Source organism: Aptenodytes patagonicus, chromosome 4 (assembly GCF_965638725.1).
Source record: "Aptenodytes patagonicus chromosome 4, bAptPat1.pri.cur, whole genome shotgun sequence".
In the NCBI taxonomy this organism is placed as follows: domain Eukaryota; kingdom Metazoa; phylum Chordata; class Aves; order Sphenisciformes; family Spheniscidae; genus Aptenodytes; species Aptenodytes patagonicus.
This window is the reverse complement of record NC_134952.1, coordinates 14,015,326-14,036,354: the sequence shown is the minus strand read 5'-3', so window position 1 is coordinate 14,036,354 and position 21,029 is coordinate 14,015,326. Positions and strand designations below refer to the sequence as shown.

General features: G+C 38.2%; 1 protein-coding gene across 6 annotated transcripts in view; it reads right to left on the bottom strand.

Annotated features, from left to right (window-relative positions):
* The window catches only part of EVC2 (EvC ciliary complex subunit 2), an 85,316-nt gene that overhangs the window by 19,052 nt on the left and 45,235 nt on the right, over nt 1-21,029 (bottom strand). For 4 of the 6 annotated variants that reach the window (XM_076335921.1, XM_076335926.1, XM_076335925.1 and 1 more), the window contains 6 exons: nt 19,160-19,399; nt 16,852-17,027; nt 11,129-11,288; nt 9,387-9,851; nt 6,169-6,369; nt 4,739-4,861 (listed from right to left, as the gene is read on the bottom strand). In XM_076335921.1, coding sequence (XP_076192036.1) covers nt 4,739-4,861; nt 6,169-6,369; nt 9,387-9,851; nt 11,129-11,288; nt 16,852-17,027; nt 19,160-19,399 — 1,365 coding nt within the window. The remainder of the gene's footprint in view (nt 1-4,738; nt 4,862-6,168; nt 6,370-9,386; nt 9,852-11,128; nt 11,289-16,851; nt 17,028-19,159; nt 19,400-21,029) is intronic. The other 2 variants (XM_076335923.1, XM_076335922.1) reach the window with 2 other exon arrangements.

The following is a 21,029-nucleotide window of genomic DNA, read 5'->3' as shown; positions in this document are numbered from 1 at the left end:
TTGCACTCTTAGGTGATTGTTAAAGAGAGGATGGAATGGAAGTGAGTCCTTACCAGTAAAACAGACACGTTAACAAATACCAGAAGAAATAGCTTCTAAAAGAAGGCAAGGAATTTATATCCGATTCAGCCAGCCACTTAATACTTCGCTAACAACAGCTGCTATCTAGCAAGGTGTTCAGGGAGATGCATCGCTACAGCTGGCATCACTTTAAAGCACAATTCATGCTAGAAAGGAACCAGGTTGGACAACTAATGCCACAAGTCACCTTTCCAAACTTCGGCAATGTTGAGTTTTGAGTTTACTTAAAAGCAGGAAAATGAAGATGGATGAGAACAACCAATGTTTTTGTCACAAGAGACTAAATGATTCATATTATGATATTCATTACAACAGCACCTATTCAAGGAATGGAAAAAAAAAAAATCAAGCAGACCTACCTGACTAGAAGTAAATAGGTCCATTTTCAAAAGAACTAATGCTTGAGAGTCTATGTGACGCTCCCTATTCAACGTATTAGGGCAGCTTCCTAACTAACAGAAATTATTACAACACTACTAGCTTGAATGAGTTATGACAACATATACACACTGAGGAGCTGGTCCTTCTTTTCTTCCAGCTTTTATTTACATGTCTAAGATACTGCCTGCCAGAATACACACATTTTTACAGTATCTCAAAAAAGGGGAAAATATATGCTTGCAGTATGATTTGTTTTCTATGACACAAAATTAGTAAGTAATATCTGAAGGCTGCCTTTGTGGTTTAGGGACAGGATGTGCCATAAACCTTTAAAAATGCAGATAAAAAAAATTACACAAATGTGTTGACAGGTGTGTGCACACAACTGAATTTAAAGTTTGCTTCTTTCTTCACAGGAGACTCAGTTTCAGACACAAGGATTTTAAATGAATTATACATACCTGAAATCTGGGGATGGAGGAATGAATGAATAATGAATAGATGAATGAGTAAATGAGTGATCACCTTTAGTGTAAGTTTGAGCCCATTAAAATGAATAATGAATAAGGATGGAAATGCAGTTTGACAACTCAGAGTTCACTTATAAGGAGACACAAGAATGTGTATTTTAATTGCAGCTAAATTCAAAGGCAAAAGAGATGACATTGATGACCGAAACACTTATACTTCTGTCAACCACTTGAAGTAACAGGAAGCTTATATGATATGTTCAGTATATTCCATGAATCATAAGATTTATGGTCCAAACTGAAAAACTAGATACTATTTGCATATTACTAAGTACAAAGCCATACGTTAAGCATGCCCGAATACATGGGAATGACATTCAGCTTTATCATTCAGCATCTATTCAACATTATACAGTAAATTAACTGCTCTTAACCAAACAAAATGTTGCATTACTCAACTGGTACTACTATCTACCCCTAGCCACCTGAGTTTCTTTCTGCCTCTTGTCAGCTCTGAAATCACAGCTCTGCAAACAGAAATACATTTGTGAAAATCAAAGCTTTCAAGTAGGCCTGACTTCAGTGTGACATAGAAGGTGACTTCAGTAGAAACTGGATCAAATATTGATTACAAACTAAATAATAACTGGTTATAAACTAATATCCCCTGGCCATTCTTGAAGCCTTTTATCATATCAAACAGAAGACTGTAAAATACTGCTTGACTTAATATTATCTGAGCGTCAAACTACCTTGGTTATGATGAATCAGCTCCCGTAGGTCTGAATATTTGCTGCTGATTCCATCTGAAACATCCAAACTACACAAAAATTGTCAATGCTGTAAATGCACTATGATTAGTCCATTGCGTGAAAGCACTGACTTCTAAATTCCACATTTAGTTCAGACTAATTGCTAACTAGTCTCAGTCCTAAATATTACAAATAAAGGGAATAATCTGAAAATGTACTTGATTACCTGCAACCCTGAAGACATTTCTCATGCCAGTCTTATTATTGGGTTTTTTTAAGCCCGTCAGGGAAAATAGACTAAAGAATGTCAGTATTTTTACCACTGTGTTTCTTCTGAGATAGGTAACTGCTATTTCAGAAAGGAACAGCTACTTCCTCACGCACAAGGCAGCTCAAAACAGCTATGAAACACGAAAGAAGTAGATATAGCCTGCTTTTGAGGATTTTCACAGCAAAGTCAATGATAGTCTTGGGTGCTCCAAGACTAGGCTTCAAACTTCTTGCCATGGCCCCCCAGCTCACTACCTCCTGGCTGAGTTGTTCTTCTCTGTCACACCTGTTTTACAGTGTTACAAAACACATCCTGCTGCTGCTTTCATAAGCATTAGCTGGAAACCATTTTACAGCCATCCTGTAGTGAGACAGAACCCACGACACCGTGTGAAGTCTGCAGGAGAAGGGCAGCAGCAAAGGCAGAAATACAGCAGAGCTGTATTGCTCCATCGTCCTTTTTCCCTGCCTTGAAATGGTTGTGCAACTTTAGATGGTTAATTTTGAGTTAGATGATAAAAGTGTTCACATTAATGCAAAATTTAGAAGTGTAAGATTCTAAATGAGGAACAAGGTAACAGCCAAAAGAAAGAAACTCTACTTCTGTGATCAGCATAAGGTTTATTGCAATACTTCTGTGTCCTAATGATAATGTGAGAACTAACGATTTTCTTTAACAATAGTTTAGCTTCTGTATTGGGAAAAGCCCAAAGCATTTGGCTTTTTATAACTAATCTGCAGCCATACAATTAGAACAACACAGGTATGCCAGATGGTGTATATAAAACCGAAACAATGGGGCTTAAAGAAGCTAACTTTCCAATTTTAAAACAAGATTTAAACAAAAATGTAAGGCAATATTCATACCAAACAAGTATTCAGTACAAGTATTCAGTACCTTTTGTAATATAAGAGCTTAGCCCATACTCCGTGGTACTTTCAAGTAACAGTACACAGGAAAAAAAAAATAAATCTAAATCTTGGAGGTCAGGGCATTAGGTATTGCAGCCAAAAGTTTAAATACCTCCATTAAAGGATTAGGGCATTCTTGGACCACAGTTATTAAATTATTAAAGAGTGCCAGAACACACTTGCCCACTTGTTGCATTCTTGCCCAAGCACCTGCTCTCACTTTCAAAGACTGTGTGCTGGACTAGATAAAACATTTGCTTTTATCATCTGCAACCAATACTAACAATGTGTTGCTCTCCCATAAAAGTGAAATTATTTCTGAATAAACATGTTGACCCAGTATTTTTCATTCCTCAGGATACAAGTATAAAAAGCACAGGAAAGAGGTGTAAAAAACAGAATTTTGTCCAAATTGGTACTAAATTTGATATTGCAATCATTTGTGAAACTATTTTTATGTACCAATTTTAACTACCAATGGCACCTGCTTGTTCTGCATAGTTCTTATAGCTGTGCACCACCTATGTCTAACACAGTTATCATTGTAACATTCTTCTGATATACAAAAGTAATATTACCCATACTTTACAAGCGGGAAAAAGAAGGAGAGAAAGGTTAAGGAACACGAACAAGACCTCATGGAACATCTGCTGGCAGAGAAGGAAAAAGCCTCCAAAATCCCATATTGGCATAGGCCCCACTCATTCCCTAAGGATTAATTTCAGACTGAGGCTGTGTGCCTTTTAAAAGATACCCACCAGAATCAAGGCTCCCTTTCAATAAGCTCTGTACAAATAAACTCATCCCCTACCCAAGAAGTCTTCGGATCTAAGAACCCATTTCTGGGTTTTCAGTAGCATCAGGAGAGGTCCAAGAACTAAATCTTGCTCAGCCAAAGTATGCAGTGAAGCACCTTCCAGCAATGTGCACTCGCAGCCCAGAAAGCCAACCGTATCCTGGGCTGCATCAAAAGCAGCGTGGCCAGCAGGTCAAGGGAGGTGATTCTGCCCCTTTACTCTGCTCTGTTGAGACCCCACCTGGAGTACTGCGTCCAGCTCTGGAGCCCTCAGCATAAGAAAGACACGGACCTGTTGGAGCAGGTCCAGAGGAGGGCCACGAAAATGATCAGGGGGATGGAACAGCTCTCCTATGAAGAAAGGCTGAGAGAGTTGCAGTTGTTCAGCCTGGGGAAGAGAAGGCTCTGGGGAGACCTTATTGTGGCCTTTCAATATTTAGAGGGGGCTTATAAGAAAGATGGGGACAAACTTTTTAGTAGGGCCTGTAGCAATAGGACAAGAGGTAATGGTTTTAAACTAAAAGAGGGTAGATTTAGACTAGATATAAGGAAGACATTTTTTACGCTGAGGGTGGTGAAACACTGGAACAGGCTGCCCAGAGAGGTGGTGGATGCCCAATCCCTGGAAACATTCAAGGTCAGGCTGGACTAGGCTCTGAGCAATCTGATCTAGTTGAAGATGTCACTGCTCACTGCAGGGGCTTTGGACTAGATGACCTTTAAAGGTCTCTTCCAACCCAAACTATTCTATGACTATGTTTTGAAAGCCTTACTAAGGAAACCACAGGATCTAGCGGAGTCTTGCAGTCATGCAGACGCCAAGCCCCAGAACCACCGGAAGAAAAAAGGGTGAGACATAAAATCAGTTCTGTAACTAAGGTGCAAAAATTAAAACATAGCCTAAACTGTTAAGCTTGAAATGCAACATCTTGACAAAATGCATGCAAGAGTAGAGAGATGCATCATGTCACTACACCTTTTTTATCTGGTTCTTATTCACATTGATAGAAAACTGTCATTCTTTAATTACTAAAGATCTAGGTTTTGACCTCAGTACAGAAAAAGTTTGCACTTACCTTACTCAAATTTTCATCTTTCACCGAGTCTTCATAAATGAGAATTTTGTCCTGTAAAGATTTCTTCAGAATATCTATCTTACTTCTATTCCTGGATCCTGTTTTTTTCATTTTAGAATGCTGCTGTAAGAAGATAAGCACAAAATGCTTTATTTCTAAGAGGTATTATGAGGGTGCTAACATTAAGATTATTACTTGCTATTATTGGCAGATCCACCAATTAATGGAACACTTGGCAAGGACGACTTTCACTGAGAAAACATTTCTGAAATGAAGGTGCTGCCTATTGATTCAGAAGATTCCTTTCAGACATTCAGACAAAGTTGGAAATTTCGTTTTTACTTTCTTTCAAGCAGAATTATGTATTCACCCTTTCCATGAAAACTGCTAGCACATAAATCTGATTTAAAACAAGCTTTAGCAGTGATAAGAAGATTTTAACTGATATGTTGTCTCCTCAGTATGGTTACAAATGAACAAAGAATATTAATTTAAGAACTACATTGTTTTCAAGACACAGTATATGAATGACAAATGAACCATGATAGTCTTAAGGGGCACCGTTCCATGTAATCAAATTATTCTTGACCTTTATATTTCTTTACAAGAATATCAACTAAGTATAATGTACTTTTGGGGAAATTATAACATCTGTTCAACTATAAGGCTTTGCAAAGTCATTTGCCTTCTTTAGTACTTTAGGAATTATTAGGGTTTTGAACCAGGCTAATTCCTAGTACAATTAACCCAAGTTAGTTTACACATTTAGAAAACATAACTGAACAAAAACAAAGCAAGGGAGAGTCCTCCTTTTTATGATGGTATCAGATACAATTCATACAGGAAACACTTTTTTCCCTCCTATTTAAGAACTGAAAATAATTTATGATTCCACAGGTTTTACATTTTACTGAAGGAATTAACACCCCTCACCCCTTTCCTACATGGACAAGACAGTGTAGGACATTCCCCTAAAAAAACTCCCTAAATCTTTCCTTGATTTAGTGCCAAATTTAGTACTGTGTAGGGGCTGCCAGAGAAACCTCAGTTGGGGCTGTAAAGGACCCAACTTGTCCCTGACATTCAGAGCCAGACTCAGCACTGCTCCAATTTTTGGCATTTCAGTTGACTCTCCTCAGAGATGCAGCCCCTTTTGGCCACCCATCTACTTCTTTATACCTATGCCTTCTTGGGAAAGCTGGAGGACATGCAAGCAGCAGAAATATGCAGGCGTATGTGAAGAAAATATTTACCCAAATGCTACCCAATCAATTACCATTACAGTCCACCGATCCACACAGGCAGAAGCGTGCACCACTGTCACACCTATGGAGAAGCTATGGACCCATATCTGCAGCCGAGGCCAACAACCTGCGGATGCACCCATGAACCCCTTGCACATCCCCGTACTGATCCCACATCGTTCCCACCTGTTTACTGGTCATTGCTGAATTCTGGTCCACTTTCAGCAGTTCTGTGTTCCTCCGCTCCACCTCAAAAGCCTGAAGCAAGGTTCTGGCTCTTATCTTAGGCCAAGCCAAGCTGCTGTCCACCTGAGAAAAGCAGCAGTGCAGCTCTTGCCTCATTCTAAGCAATTCCTCTTCTGATAGTGAGAGGGGTAAACTTAGAAGCTGCCTGTTAAAAAAGCGGAAGTTATTTGCTGTTCAGTGATATAGACAATTTTACATAAAATGTAAGAGACATGCACACAAATACTTTACATGACAATGATCATCCTTTTTTGTCTTATTCATACATCAGTTAATGATTCCACACATAGGACTGAGCTGCTCAGCATGTTCAAAATATCCTTGAGGATACTTTAAATTCTGCATACAGAACTTCCTGGACTGTGAAAGTTCATTTTCAAGGGGAAACAGTTTTTGAATATTCAAAAAATAAATAAATAATTTCTAGCACATTTCCTCTCCTTCCACATCTTCAGACAATATAAACCCTGAACTTCGGGCTGAAATCGAGATAAAAGCTTCCTGTAAAGCCTCCTTGTGCTGTTTCCCAGCACTTAGCAGACACAGCTACTGAGAAGGGAAAAAAATACAATAAAAAAGTATCTCTTTATAATAAACTCATATATGTCATCCCTCCCATCACCAAGTCACAAGGGTTCCACCTGTTCTTTGTAAAAAAGCTTTTAGCAATCTGAACAACACGGAATATATTTTAGCAGCAATTTGAATCACTCAAAGTTCCCGTTTTGTAGAAGGTTGGTTCTCAACACAGAAGTCTGGGGAACTGATCCTCAGGTCAAGCTGAAGTTGACTTAAAAAATAAAGCATGCTAAAGCCTAAATCAATCTTCCCGTTGTGACTAACCTTAGACTACATTCATCATCTTATCTTGTGACTGAAATATTTCCTTAAGAGTATTTAATAAAAAATAGCATAATTTTTTGTTTGGAAATTTTCTCTATTTCCCAAAAAATGTATTTGTATTTAAAGCATGAACAGTGTATTTTTAAAACAGTAGTTTTCTTTTAAAAAAATATTATACTGTATGTTCCATTAGGACTGATGTTTTTATTCAGTATATCACAGGCCTATACCACCTCATCATTTCACTAAAATATTTCCAAGTTTAGAAATCCCTATTTCTGTTTACTGATTCATCAAAGTACAGCTAAATCCTAAATTAAAACATTTTTAATGCATAAAGTTTTTCTTTTCAAAAAATTACTTTAAGGCAATATTACTCCAAGCAAGCATTTACAGTCTACTTAACCATTTCTCATGTTGTCTTAGACTTTTAGAAGAAAATTCATACAATATATATCCATATATACAGATATATAGACAGAGATATAAAAGAAAACACAGCAAATCACAGTTTTGTCACGTCCATGTTTAAAAAGGACTTTAAGCATTAATGATCTTCTTAAATATTTTGGACTAAATCATGGTCTATTTGATAAGCAACAAAAATTAAAAGCTATCATTCAAAATAATTCTTTGTGAAAACTAGATAGCAGATGAGAACATAAACATGAGAGCTGGCATCTGTCATAGAAATATCAAAATTGACAGACAGTGGACTGAACATAAAGACAGTGACAGATCTTAAGGGGCTTTTGATAGAACAGTTGTGCAAATGCTGCTTTTTTTGTTTGTATTTTCCAGCATTTTACCGGGGAAAAAAACAAACAGCTTACTGTTGCTGTAAATAAAGATAGCATTTAACAAATACAACTGGCAACACTGCAGGCTGGAACACAATGATCGTGGAATCCTAAGTCAGAAATAGGAAAGACCTGCTGGGTCATACAATCTACTTCCCGGCTCGTGCAGGTCTGCTCACAGCAATATAAATAAGAGACAATAAGACAAGCTAGAAACTACATTGAAATGGCTTATATAAAAGTATTTAAAATGCTGAATAAAATACAAAGGCCTTGAAATTAGAACGAAAACAAGACAAATGGATTTTTTTTCCTTTAACAAAGCACACATGCAATGGGCAAGGTTTCTTTTCATATTTCTTTTATATGGTTTGACACTGCAGCAGGCAAACTTACAAAGATGCTGTCTGGACAAAAGTGCCCATGCAAATCTGTTTTGCTTTAAAGAAGAGGTACGAAGGAGAAATCTTAACTAATGCTTCTTTCCCCCCCCCATTCAATTTCTCATGCCCAGTCCATTTGTTCCAGGGGCAGACAGCCTAATACAGGTTTTCCTGTGCCAGTTGCTTCCCCTAAAGCTGCAATTTTGACAGAAGACTGTTTTCATGTTCCCATGTCTAACAATGTCTGTTATTAAATGGACATTGTATAGGAAATGTAGTAGTGTAAATATTCAGGTAATACAACAACTAGTCATAAATGTACTTGAAAGCTAAGAAGAAATGTTAACGAATGGTGCAAATCTCTCAGGGACCTTGCTGCCCGGTCTGAGAGGCACCACGCATGTCAACTCTCGGCTGTAGTCACGGTCTCTCCCTGAACAAAGTCTCCCAGTGGTGGCAAGGCCACCACTCGCTTTCCCACCTCCCCAGGGTCACATCATAGCAGGCAGTGATGGCCAAAACGCGTGTCCGGGGCCAGCAAACCTCTCTGCAAAATTGCCCATGCCATGACACCTCTCTGGCTTGGGGCTTGGTGCCAGGGGCACTTTGTCAGCAGGCCAGATCGGCCAAGTCTGATGTGTGGAGCCCGTGAGCTGGAGAGGTACACTACTGTGCTCTGTGTTTATGAAATACGGGGAAATACTGTGGCAGAGCTAAAATGAGCACCCGATGAGTAAGGCTTGCCTTGTGGCTGGAAGGAATATATCGAAATTGAACGTGGGGCTAATTAGGCCTGACATACTAAATGACATTTCCAAAGTGCTGGACCTCTGAGAACAGACTAAGAATAATAACAAAAGATGTGCAAGTGAAACCTGACACAGAGTGAACAGAGGTATAAAAAACACTTCACCTTTTTAGTTTCAAAACTGCCATTTCCTGGGATTTCCACTGCAGCGCTAGGAGTACTGGCTCACCCACCGGCACTGCAGGGGCTGAGCGCTTGTGAAAAAATCAATTCCCAAGTGTACAACAGAGAACTGACCTGATTAGGACTTATACCCAGACAGGTGTGAAAACTCCTAGTTCATCTCTATTTGCAAGAATAACTAAGAAAAGGGTACAGAGATACTTGCATGAATACTGATTGTTCCCAGCTCCTTAATTTTTTTTGTTCCAAAAGTCTCGTTTCCAGTTCTTGGCTCAGCTTCTGCCCGATGAGCTGAAGCAGCTCTTCAGCAGCCATGCTCTTGTCACGCTCTTCCCTCTCAAGCTGTTCATGTTTAACAACCATCTCTTTTTTATGCTCCTCCACAGCTTCCAGCAGGAACATCTTTGGCACACTGAGCTTTACCAGTTCTTGCACAAATACTCCATACTGAACACGTTTAAGCTCTTCAACAGTTTTCTCTGTTAGACTAAATAGCAGCTCTTTCAGCTCTTCACTGGCCTCATTGTCAAGCTTTTTATTAAGTTCTTCAAATTCAACGGTGTGATCACTCAGAAGATTTTTCCAGTGGTTCAGGTAGTGAGTGACCTCCTTAGTAGTTTTGAAGGGGTCTCCAAGTGACAGCTGCTCCTTCCGATGCTCTTTCTGCTGATTCATTTGCAAAAAGGAGGAACAAGGTTAAGAGAAGGAACATCTCAAATTCTAGCTCTTTAAATATGTATTTCATAGCAACACAAAATTTCATACTTTTGTTTTTCAGTGTTCTCAAAACTGCTTTTCAGTGTCCAGAGACTTACCTAGCCCTCAACATGATGGTTTTGTGTGCACCTAGCAGGCCTGCAATAATTCATCTTATTGTTAGATAGAAGGGCTAACACCTAAACAAATGCATGATCTTGTGGTTTGACATAATCCCAACTGGCTGAACTGTAATGATCTGGCAGCGTTCCAGAAGTGAATCTGGATCAAATACCAAGGAAGAAAAGGAAGAAAAAGAAGGACCAAAAAAATTAAAAAAAAAAAAAAGAGGAAAAAAAAGTTGTTTTTTTTTTTATTTTCCCCATCTTACAGCATGCAGCTAAATGGAAAGCTAAACCAAAGCCACCTATACTGAGAATAAATACAACAAATGAAGTCTCCATTGTTATACCTGCTGTCTTTTCTTGCACTGATATCTGTTAAAGAGCAGAAAACACTGAAACACATATCCCACAAAAGGTAAAATTAATCTCACCTAACTTGGTCATCTAAAGAAATATCACCTAATCCAAGACAGTTTTTTCTACATACTTTAGGCAGAGAAAGATAGGGACCTTTGGATAGCAACTCCCTTCAATTTATCTCAGATCACCTGCAAGTCATCTTCCATTACGAGATGATTTGGAGCTCTTGGAGCTAGCCTTGATTTTTAGATGGCTGAGGTTAGGTGACATGAGTCCTACCACAAGCAGCCATAGGTACAGCATCTTTTACATAGTTCTGTTTTGTAGCTGAATTTTAACTATACTGTAGAAGTCGTTCGCATGACACAACACACATAGCCAGGAAACCCACAGAAAACGATGACTGTCACAGATCTGTGTCATCTCCCTCACCGACTCCAGAACCTCAGTTGGCTTTTGCCTGTCTGCACATTACAGAGGCTTGTCATAACCCCCTTGGACAGGTTAGACTAAGTAGAGGGCCTTCACAAGTTTCTCCAGCTATGTTACTTTCTTGCAGGTTTTTCTAAAAGAATAGCTATTAATTACTGCATAATTAATACAGCACATGGCAGTACACAGCTAAAAACAATGGACACTTATTTTCATCCATGCTGCTGACAGTGTTGACACCTGTCCTAAGAACTACACTTTATTTTTCAATTCATTCCATTTTTAATTCATGATAAGCCCTGTGAAAATAAATATACTGAAAATAATTACCTTTTGTAGCATTTCCCGCCTTCGCTTGGTAATGAGTTTCTGGTGAAGCTTTTGCTTTTCTTGTTTTAAATCATGATTGAATTTCTGCTTAACAGAATTAATTTCAGCCTCAGCTCGGTCCAGCAGCACTCCCAAATGACTTTCAGGTAGATGACCTGCTCTGTAATAACAGTGTTTGAAGCCTGTTACCCCAAATTCTTAAGAGCAAAAGGATATTAGAGGCAATTAGTACCATAATAAGGCTCAACAAAGTAGACACACAAAATGATATTTGTTTCTTTAGCAGTGGTACCTGGGGGGATCAAACAAGCAAGTGGATAACAGAAAGACAATCTCAGAGATGAGTGTAGAATTGAGGCAGTTTGTGAAGGTAGAGTGAAGGTGTATGAAGAAGGAACAGGAAGAAGGAAGAAAGGGAAAGCAAATGCAAAACCAATTACATATCAGTTAGTAATGTAAGCGATATTCAAATGAGACATTTTAAACCTTATATATTATTCATAATATTTACATTTTTCATTTAATGCCCCTGGAATGCAATTCTAGATGTCTTTTATAACTCCTTCTCCTCATTAGAAACAATTTTCTCTTTAAAGGATGTAATCTAATCAAGTAAAAACAATTAAAAATTATTTTAAAGATATAAAGCAATCATATCCATGAAAAGATTTATATTCAGATTTCCTATTACATTTACATCATCGAAAAATAACGATTTCAAACTAATCATGAAAGACAATAATCTAACAGAGCAAATTCTCAGTCTTAAGCACACAGTGCTTTCAAATGGAAGTTTAAGACTACAGTCTACCTCCAGTTGCTACAGTATTTAATTTCAAAGAGTAAGCAAGATCCCAACCATGCCTGCAACAGTTAGAAAAACCTCCTTCTCCACAAACTCAAATTGAGTTTCAAAAATTACCTGCTATTATATTTACACCAGAAATTCCCCAAATCCTTCTCAGACAACAGAAGAATAAAAGAACATCTTAATTCAGACCAGGCTGTTGGACATTTGTGAGTTATAATTTCTAATATTAAACACAGTGGACTTCCAAAATGTGGGGTCGAAAAGGACAACACAGAACTTTGAGTAGAAAGCACCAATTCCTGACCTGAACCTGCATGTTGTCCAAACACTTTCTGGCTGCAATAGAGAAAGACAGATGTGCTGGAACCATCCAGCCCATGAAAGATACAGGAAAAGCCATGCAACACAGAATGACTGGAAGATGATATACACCTACCTATTCTTATGATATATACCTACCTATTCTTAGGATGAAGAAGAAAAAAAAAAAGTCTACATTATTTCAGTTTCAGGTTGTTGATTTATTTTTAGATCCAATATGTCCACAGCTCAAACTGAAGGTGATGCAGTATTGTAAAACCTATCTCTTTATTTATTAGGAATCTACTTATTTAAAAATCCCAGATAACAAAAATAATGGGCAAAATGCCTACCACCACAGAAGTCTATGGGAGTTTATGTGGCAACTTACTCACATTAATCAGTATTACAATAATTCCTAGAAGGCTCAATCCTGGCAAGAGACCTTCATTTCTGGTTTCATATAAATACAGTATAAAAACAACTACAGTATTAGAATTAAAAGATGTCCTTGTTCCTGAAGGACTCTGAACTGAAACACAAAATAAAAGGAGAAGAGAAAGATAGTGAGACAGTATAGACTGTATGATAAACTGCTTGGTCTCAGCATACCAGGCATCTAATCACTGAAGAAATGTGCAGGCACATGTTTAATGTCTTTGAACAAGGAGAATTTTAATGAAGGAGAATACTGCACTAATAACAAGGATGTTTACAGGGAGATCCTCCGAAATGCAGCAAGCACCATGGAAGGAACAGAGATGAAGTGTGTGGCCAACAGCAGCAGCATCATAGGTCAATCAGAGGCAGACCTTGACTTCTCTGTACTGAATGAAAGCCAACAAAATTAGGAGAAAGTGTGAAGTGAGGGCACTAAAAGTAAAAAGTAGTAGTTTGTATTTGATGCTATGGAGAACTATCTAAGTGATGCTGGACCCCAGCGAAGGAAGATTGTTTTATGAAAGCTAGAGAAGGCACTGGAGCGTCACTAAAACATAAGGAAGATAGGTGTGAAACAGGAAAGTTGTACCGGCCTGGATGTACACAGAGGCTGAACCACAGCACTATGCAGAGACTATACAGAGAGAACTTGCAAGACAGTGCCCACGTTACTCTGCTTCAGGTACTTCAGGATTTCACCTGCACCTTGAAAGTGCCCAAAAATCAAACTTTAGGTAAATAATTCAGAGCAATAAATGCTCTACATAGCCAAGTGCTACAAGCAGAAAAGGTTTTAAGAGATTATTAGAAAACTTTATACTAATGCATTACTGCTGGAGGCATTCACTTTCCAATACCAACTCACTGAAAGGTCCAGCAGGATACTCTTCAGAAAATTACTTTGCTTATAACAAGGTCCATATAAACTGAGCTTATTCAGAAGAGTAAGAAAGAGACCAATAAGAGATATTTTGCTTTGAACTTTTATGTCAAAGTTAATCAATTGCCTACTTTAAAAGCACAGATCACAAGAAGTGCTTGAGGTCTTATAAAAATTAAAATTTGGGGAGAAATTTATAAAGGAGCTTGAGTTGTTCATACCTAGCGAGTCAGCAGAAACGGATTCAGTTTTTAAGAGACCAAAGAAGGAAGAAAACTTCTTGTGAACAAGCAGATACTGGCAAAAGAATGATGCAACATGTTACAGCTGCTGTAGTTCAAAAACATCGAAAATCTCGTGCCTCTGGGGACAGCCGGAACAACCCAGGATAAATACTGCCTCAAGTATTGCCCTCCTGCCCATTTATTCTTTAAGGGAAAACACAAAAAGCCTAGCTAGACATCCCTGAAATGTATCATTACGGATTATATTTTAAAACTTGCTTTCCTGCCTTTTGGCACTGCAGTCCATGGATTTGATTTCCAAAGGCACTGAGTACCCACAGCCAGTCCTGACAAACAGGACATTTTATTTAAATACTATCTTTAGAAAGCCCAGCTTGAAAACTGGCTGCTCTATTTCATTTAAAATGTTCACAACCCTCCCTAGAATTTGTTTGGTTTTATTTTGCTTTTTATAACCTTTGTTTCTGGCCGCACAGAATCTTTTTCATGCAATTTGAAATTGCCTTGCTATCTGCTAAATTTTAAACATCCTACTACGCTCCATTTTTAAAAGACCTCTCTCCTCATCATTTATCTGCTGGTTTATGTATTCCTGAATCTGTTTATCTGTGGTATATCTAATCTACATCTTTTCTCAGTTTCTCTTCTCCCTACAAACAGTTCTGCATTTTAAAATTCCATTTATAACAGTAAGTTTAAGGCACACTATTAAAGCTGGACACAATAGATTAAAACAGACCTGTATCTATATTTAAACAAGCAGATTCAATGCTAAAGTGAAAAATAAGAGGATATTATGGATACAAATTTAAAGTACCAGACATTCAGACCAGACTTCTCTTGCTGCTCAAATTTTAATGCTCCAATTTGTAAATATTCCCTAAATCACTTTATAATTAGAAACTGAAATACAAGCCTACCTAGCATAGATTGTAACTTCCTCGGGGTTTATATTAGGATATTTCAGTTTGCCTGTAGGAAAAAAAAAAAAAAAGACTAGCAAATAATCTGAAATACTACATTCTGGAATTTCATAATCTCAATAGCTAGAGAATGAATAGTAACATAACAGTTTGGCCAACATTTGCCTGAAAGGAATTCCTGCTGCAGCAGGTGTGGGAAGTTAGAGGAAAATAACTAGTTCTAGTCCCAGAAAGTCAGATGAGATTGTTACTCTACAAATGCTGTCTCCAACTATGGACAAGTTTCCTTCGTCCGCAGAGAACTACGATCATTGCATACTCTGAGAAGTTTAATAGGGGAATGCTAGAAAAATTAATTTTTCATCTTGGTAATGATGCTTGTTGGTTTTGGAAGTTTTTGGGTAGTTTTTTTTTTTTTGTACATTTTTGGGATGAGATCCATGAGGTCTTGGATTACTAATACTACACATGTTCTCTCTGTTTTGTAGTTGATCTGTTTTGTGACTGTTAGGTGCAATAACAGGCACAAAACAATGAGTAAAACCTACTTTTCCAGCTTGAGAAGTCCCAGTTGTTCACTGCAATGATTTAAGCCACGGATGCAGTGGTCATACAGGTAAGGGCTTCTCACGAAGGCTTTTCACATAACCACAACATCTGTGAAAACATCTCAGAACTTTTCTCACAATCCGATTCCAAAGAGCAGCATGAACTGATGGAAGGGAACTCTCTGTGAAAGACGTACCTGAATTATATTTCCTATGCCAAGACATTTATTTTTGTCTTTGAGCCACATAGCTGCAGATGTTTGCAAAAAAGGCAAAGGGTGCAAGCATACTGGAAGAACCTCTCTCTGATCAACGAATCTTGAGGCTAAACTTAGGGTATGATTCCAATGAGGCAGCACACAGGACAATCAAAAAGAAGAGCAAGGAAAAGTTACAAAAAAACTCCAGGTAAATGACTTTATCATAACAACAGATGCAATCTTCGGTAGCTTTTAACAGACTTCCTGCTTCCTAATATTAAATTACTTTTAAATTAAGTCAACATTACGAAAGAAAAAACACAATGTAAAGACTGATATTTATACTTGTTCTCTTAATGCATGTTCCACACGTTGTCAGTGAGTGACAGTAATAGACATCTAAAATATGCACATAAAGCTGCATGCACAGGATCAACAGCAGCAGTGCGAGGTTGTTTTCCTGCCCACTAATGTATTTTACTGCACTGGCGTGCTCCTCAGTAATCTCTCTGTATGCCAAACTAAGATATGCCACAATTCTCTGGGTAGCAGCAAGAGGCCTCTCAGTGCTCCACATTGCCACGTGATTTTAAATAACTATGTCTCTGGTAAGTCACCATTTCTCTCTCTCTACCTTGACTATGAGTATCCTCACATAGAGTACTTGAATCAGCCTGGATCTGGTGTAATATCCCAAATAAATTAAATGAGTGTATTACAACAGTCCATTTCCAGATCTACTTTTTACTTCACCTGACCTTTACCTTAATATTCCCTGCAACAGGTGTATTTTCCGCTAGTCAAGATCCTCCCCAGTTACATTATTTATAAACTTAGTCAATTTTCTTTAGAAAATATTCATGCTTTCCAGCTTGAGTACATCCAGCTCCTCAAACACATTCAATCACAAATGAATCAGAATAGGTCTTTACTGTTAAATCCAGATATTTGCATGTAAAGAACCCAGACAAATGGTCTTAACTGGTACCCGTTGCAATGGACTCTGGTAGGACTTTTCATATGATTGAGGACTATTTACATGAATAATAGATGTGTAAAGACATTGAGACTCTTACATGAGTCTGGTTCCCACTGAAGTCAGAATTATGAACAGGTACTATACATGTTCCCAGCAATTAATCTCTGTGCTGTACAAAGTGGACACAAACAACAAAGCCTCACTGTAGTATCTGCTGCAATATTAACTAACAAAGTCACCAGTTACAAAATATTTTCTTAGAATTAACTTAAAAGATAAAGTTTTTATGCACCTTTCCTGCTAGGTAACACAGACAAAAAGACTTTTGAAGAGTATTCTATTGTCTTTGAGCTAACGTAGTCAAATGGCTGCCAAGAAAAAAATTGAGATATTCACCTTTCCATCTTATTAATGAGACTTGATATCTGGGTTGCTGCTGCAGTTATAAGAGCAGAGGCTTGAGAATCCCTTAACTGTATCTTACTTATAAGATACTCTCTGTAAGCAAATCTTCTATTCAGATGATATTTCTTGCTAGCTTGCAAAAAATCCATTAGCTCTTCAATGTCTCCCTACAGGAAAGAATGTGAACAAATATATTTAATTAGATGCAATGTTAATTTCAGCTAACACCTGTGGGTATCAGACCAGATTTGTTCATTAACAGGGCAAAGTTAAAAAGCTCTTACAAGTGAAAAACAGTAAGCTTATATCAACTTAATGATTATGTCAAATTATGACTGTTATTTCAACAAAACAAAATAAATAATGGCTGAGCTTTTGGCCCGAATACCTCAATATTGTGTGTACTCTCCTGAATAGTCAGTGCACCTCCTGAGAGCCCTAAGTTAACAGGTCATTTGATCAGGTACCCACAATTAAACACACATGCAACCCTACCAGTGTTAGTAGAACTGTTCCTGCTTAAAACTATCTACAGGCTGAAAGGTCTTCTTGAACTGGGACCTGAAGACAGCGTGTGTCCAGTAACAGCAGTAAGTGGCATCATGTCCTCCTTTTCTCCCCCCCCCCCCCCCCTTTTCTTTACAATGTGTTGTATGATTAAATAAATAAAGGGTAACATTTTCAAAGGTGTCTAAATTGACTTCAAAGCCAAGGATAAGTCTTCCACATGTATCCAGTACAGCATGGGGAAAGCCAAGCCCGCTGCACACAGGCTGGCTTAGAAGTTCCTGCTTCCAACAGTGCGGAACAGAAAGGGCTTAGGTACCTACAAGTGGGTCTGGTAGAGACTGCAGGTAGGCGCACAATGGTCTATAGCAGACATTCTGCTAGCATCAGATAGCCAAGATGAGGTCTGATACTTAGGTGACCCATGTCTGAGCAGCCAAAGCATTGTCAAAACTTTTTTCACTTGCTCTATCTTCTGCTGGCTGCTCAACTGTCTTCTGCACAAGTGCTTGCTGCATCTACATCTGATAGTGGCCCATGTGTGGCTTTTCTGTACTGAGATCTGACAGTGCATCTAGTTTTAGGAGTGGGCCTTACATGTTTTGACACCTACTTTACAGATGTTGCTTTTTAACCTCCAGGCCCCCAACCTCTAGGACCACAACAACCATACTCTTCTTCAAGAAGCAGCCAGAAGAACAATTCCCAGAACTTTTTGAATCTAGAACACTAACTTTCAACAGAAATGGAGTAAAAAAAACCCAAAAACCCACAACCTTGAGAAAACAACTGAAGCTATTCTGTTGCAAGAGGCTTAAAATGTAACTGAAACCAAAACTAAAGTTATGAACATACCCTTCATCAGCATCCCTGACCGCGTAAGCTAGAGATACTCAACCCCTCAAAGTACAAAACCATAGCACTTCAGACATAGCATAATTTTAATAACCTACACATTTGGATTGCAGGGCTCAGTACACCTTCTGAAGTACAGAAAAACCTAGGGGGTTTTGAAAATGCCTATACAGACAGGCATCCAAAGGTACTTATCATTCATTAGACAGTGTCTGATCTGCTTTAGAAAATGCCATTCATAAAATAGATTTAGGTACCTAACTGTTCTCTTAGTTGCCCAAGTCCCTTTATTTGGGCTGAAATTACTTTTGAAAATGGCACTCTGGCATTTCTGTACCATGCTGAGGGCCCCATTAACACCAGAGAGGGTAGACCTGGAACCAGAAGTTTGCTGCACGAGCACAAATCTGCTCTCAGACCATCCTGTGGGGGAGGGATTAGGGGCAGAGCTGCACCAACAGAGCTTTCAGGAGCTTAGCAGAGCTCCAAGATGTGCAGATGTATCAAAATATTCACTTCAAAACTGGGGACTTATATTACACAATTTCCCACTGCATGGTGTAGACATGTTTTCAAACTTGTTTCTTCTGCATGATAAAGGTGAGCTACTAGTCTTATTTTCCCTGATCAGTAAAGACAAGCTTTAAGCACTTGGGTGCTTTGGAAATATTACCCATGAAAACAAAAGTCAGCACTAAGCACATAATGTTGTGGCAAATATATCTAACTCACTGTTGCAGAGAAAGGCTGTGCGTATGCATCAATATACAGTTGTGTAGACGTTTAGATGTGGATAATGATGGCACTATACTTTTTAAAATTCTTCCTAAGAAAATTAGTTATAGAAGTGATAACATTTATCCTGAAACATTTCTCTAAAGTTACTGTGGGTTTGTATTCTGTCATTAGGTTAGGAATGGAATTATCATCCTATTACCTGTATTTTAGAGTAATCTTCCACTAATGTTTTAGCTGCTTCCAACTTCAGTTCTCCCTTGAAAGTAGCATTTGTTATCTGTGTAAAAAAGATACTATGAAGCTCCTTTCTCTGGGTAACAGCCAGCTGTCTATAAGCCTTTGCATAATATTCCTCCTGCTTTAACAGAAGGAACCTCTTCAGGAGGTCCCGCTCCAGTCTGTGAAGTCTATCCAGAAGACTTCTGTATTCTACAGCAGGCTGCAGAGAAGAGAGAAATAAATAAATCTGAAGTGATTTTCAGTATTCAACACATTTTAAAGCATCAGTGCTACTAGCTCACACATACTTCACGCATACTCTGAGTACTGTCTTTTCAGGTTTGAATGAAGGCTAATACTAAATCAGTGTACACTTTCCATGGTTTTCACCTGTTGGAATGGCAGGGGTTGTACAGCTGTCAATCTCTAATCCAGATAACACTTCTAAGGCATAATGAAGTCTTTTTAGAATTTAGAAGCATTATTTAAGATAAGTTATACAAAACGGCATGAAATTCAACACAAAGACTATACATGAAATGAATTTCTTAGGTTTCATCAATCCTGAAATCCTATTAAAATTGAATAGACTCATATAAGTCAGAACAATGAAATAACAGTAAGCATTCATTTTAAAAACAATATAAATTAGAAAAAACTATTCTACTACAAATCTCTAAAAGTTCTTATTATTGGTGACCTACTTTATCTATTGGTTTCTACAAATTAATCCAAAAGCATCGTTTTAGAGTTACAACAATGGAGTAGAATTAAATGGCAATTAATTTAAAAGCTTCTTTGCAAGAAATACATTCTCATAGTTCTCCAGTAAGACTTACGTATTCATAGTTTTAATCTCAGATGGCATAAACTCATTATAGAATAAAAACATACATGTCCCACAGAGCAAAGAATGCTTCTAATGCCAGCAGAGCTACCTAACAGTAGCTATGTTGGTCTTGTTCTAAATTTCATACTATTTATCTGGGGATAACTGTCCTCTGCACCTCACCCCTCATTCCCAAGAGACACACTGCAGATGGCAAATAATTAATCAAAAAGGCAGGGAATATACATTCTGTGTTTTGGCTGAGAAGGGGAGGAGGTTATTGCTCCAGCTTTTTTTCACTGCCATCTCTTGGATGTCAGTACACCAGCTGGCAGGAGCACAAGTGTGGGCCATCTCTAGCGCTCCAGTACATCCTTTTGGACCAGGTCCCATGGCAAGTACAAGAACAGGTCCTTTCACAGACAGGAAAGTGAACAGCAAGATGTTAGTATATGATAAATCGATCAGGACAAGTATTGGATTGGCCTTAATTCTTTGTTTGATTCCTACCATTCAGGATTTCCAATATAAACCAGACTGAAGCAATACCAATGTATTTTGTGCAAAGAAAGGCCGCTTTGCTGAGAGGATATTTAGTGTGAGTTCACATACTGAGTTTCAGCCAGGCCCCTCTCTCTGCAAAGGTAGGATTTATCTCAGTGAGGTCTAAGTGTTAGACATCTAGTCTAGGCTCCTTCTATAACCAACAGAAGGAAAAAGACTTCTGCAGAGTACAATTCACCTCACCCTTAAAAAGTTGTCCACAAGTATCCCTTCCTTGCAATTCCTTTGACTTTCTAGCACCTCTAGTTCAGGATGTTCGTATCCTACAGATATTCGAAAGTTCCCTAGAGTCACAATTTAAAATTGACCTGGAAACATCAAAGAAATTCAACTGGCTCACTAGACTTGTGCCATCAACTTTCTCCGCACAACAGCCTGATAAACCAGAGTTCTTCCTGAGGGCCTCAACATACTGTAGTACCTTTGATGGGTCACGCTCAGCAAGAAACTTTTGTTA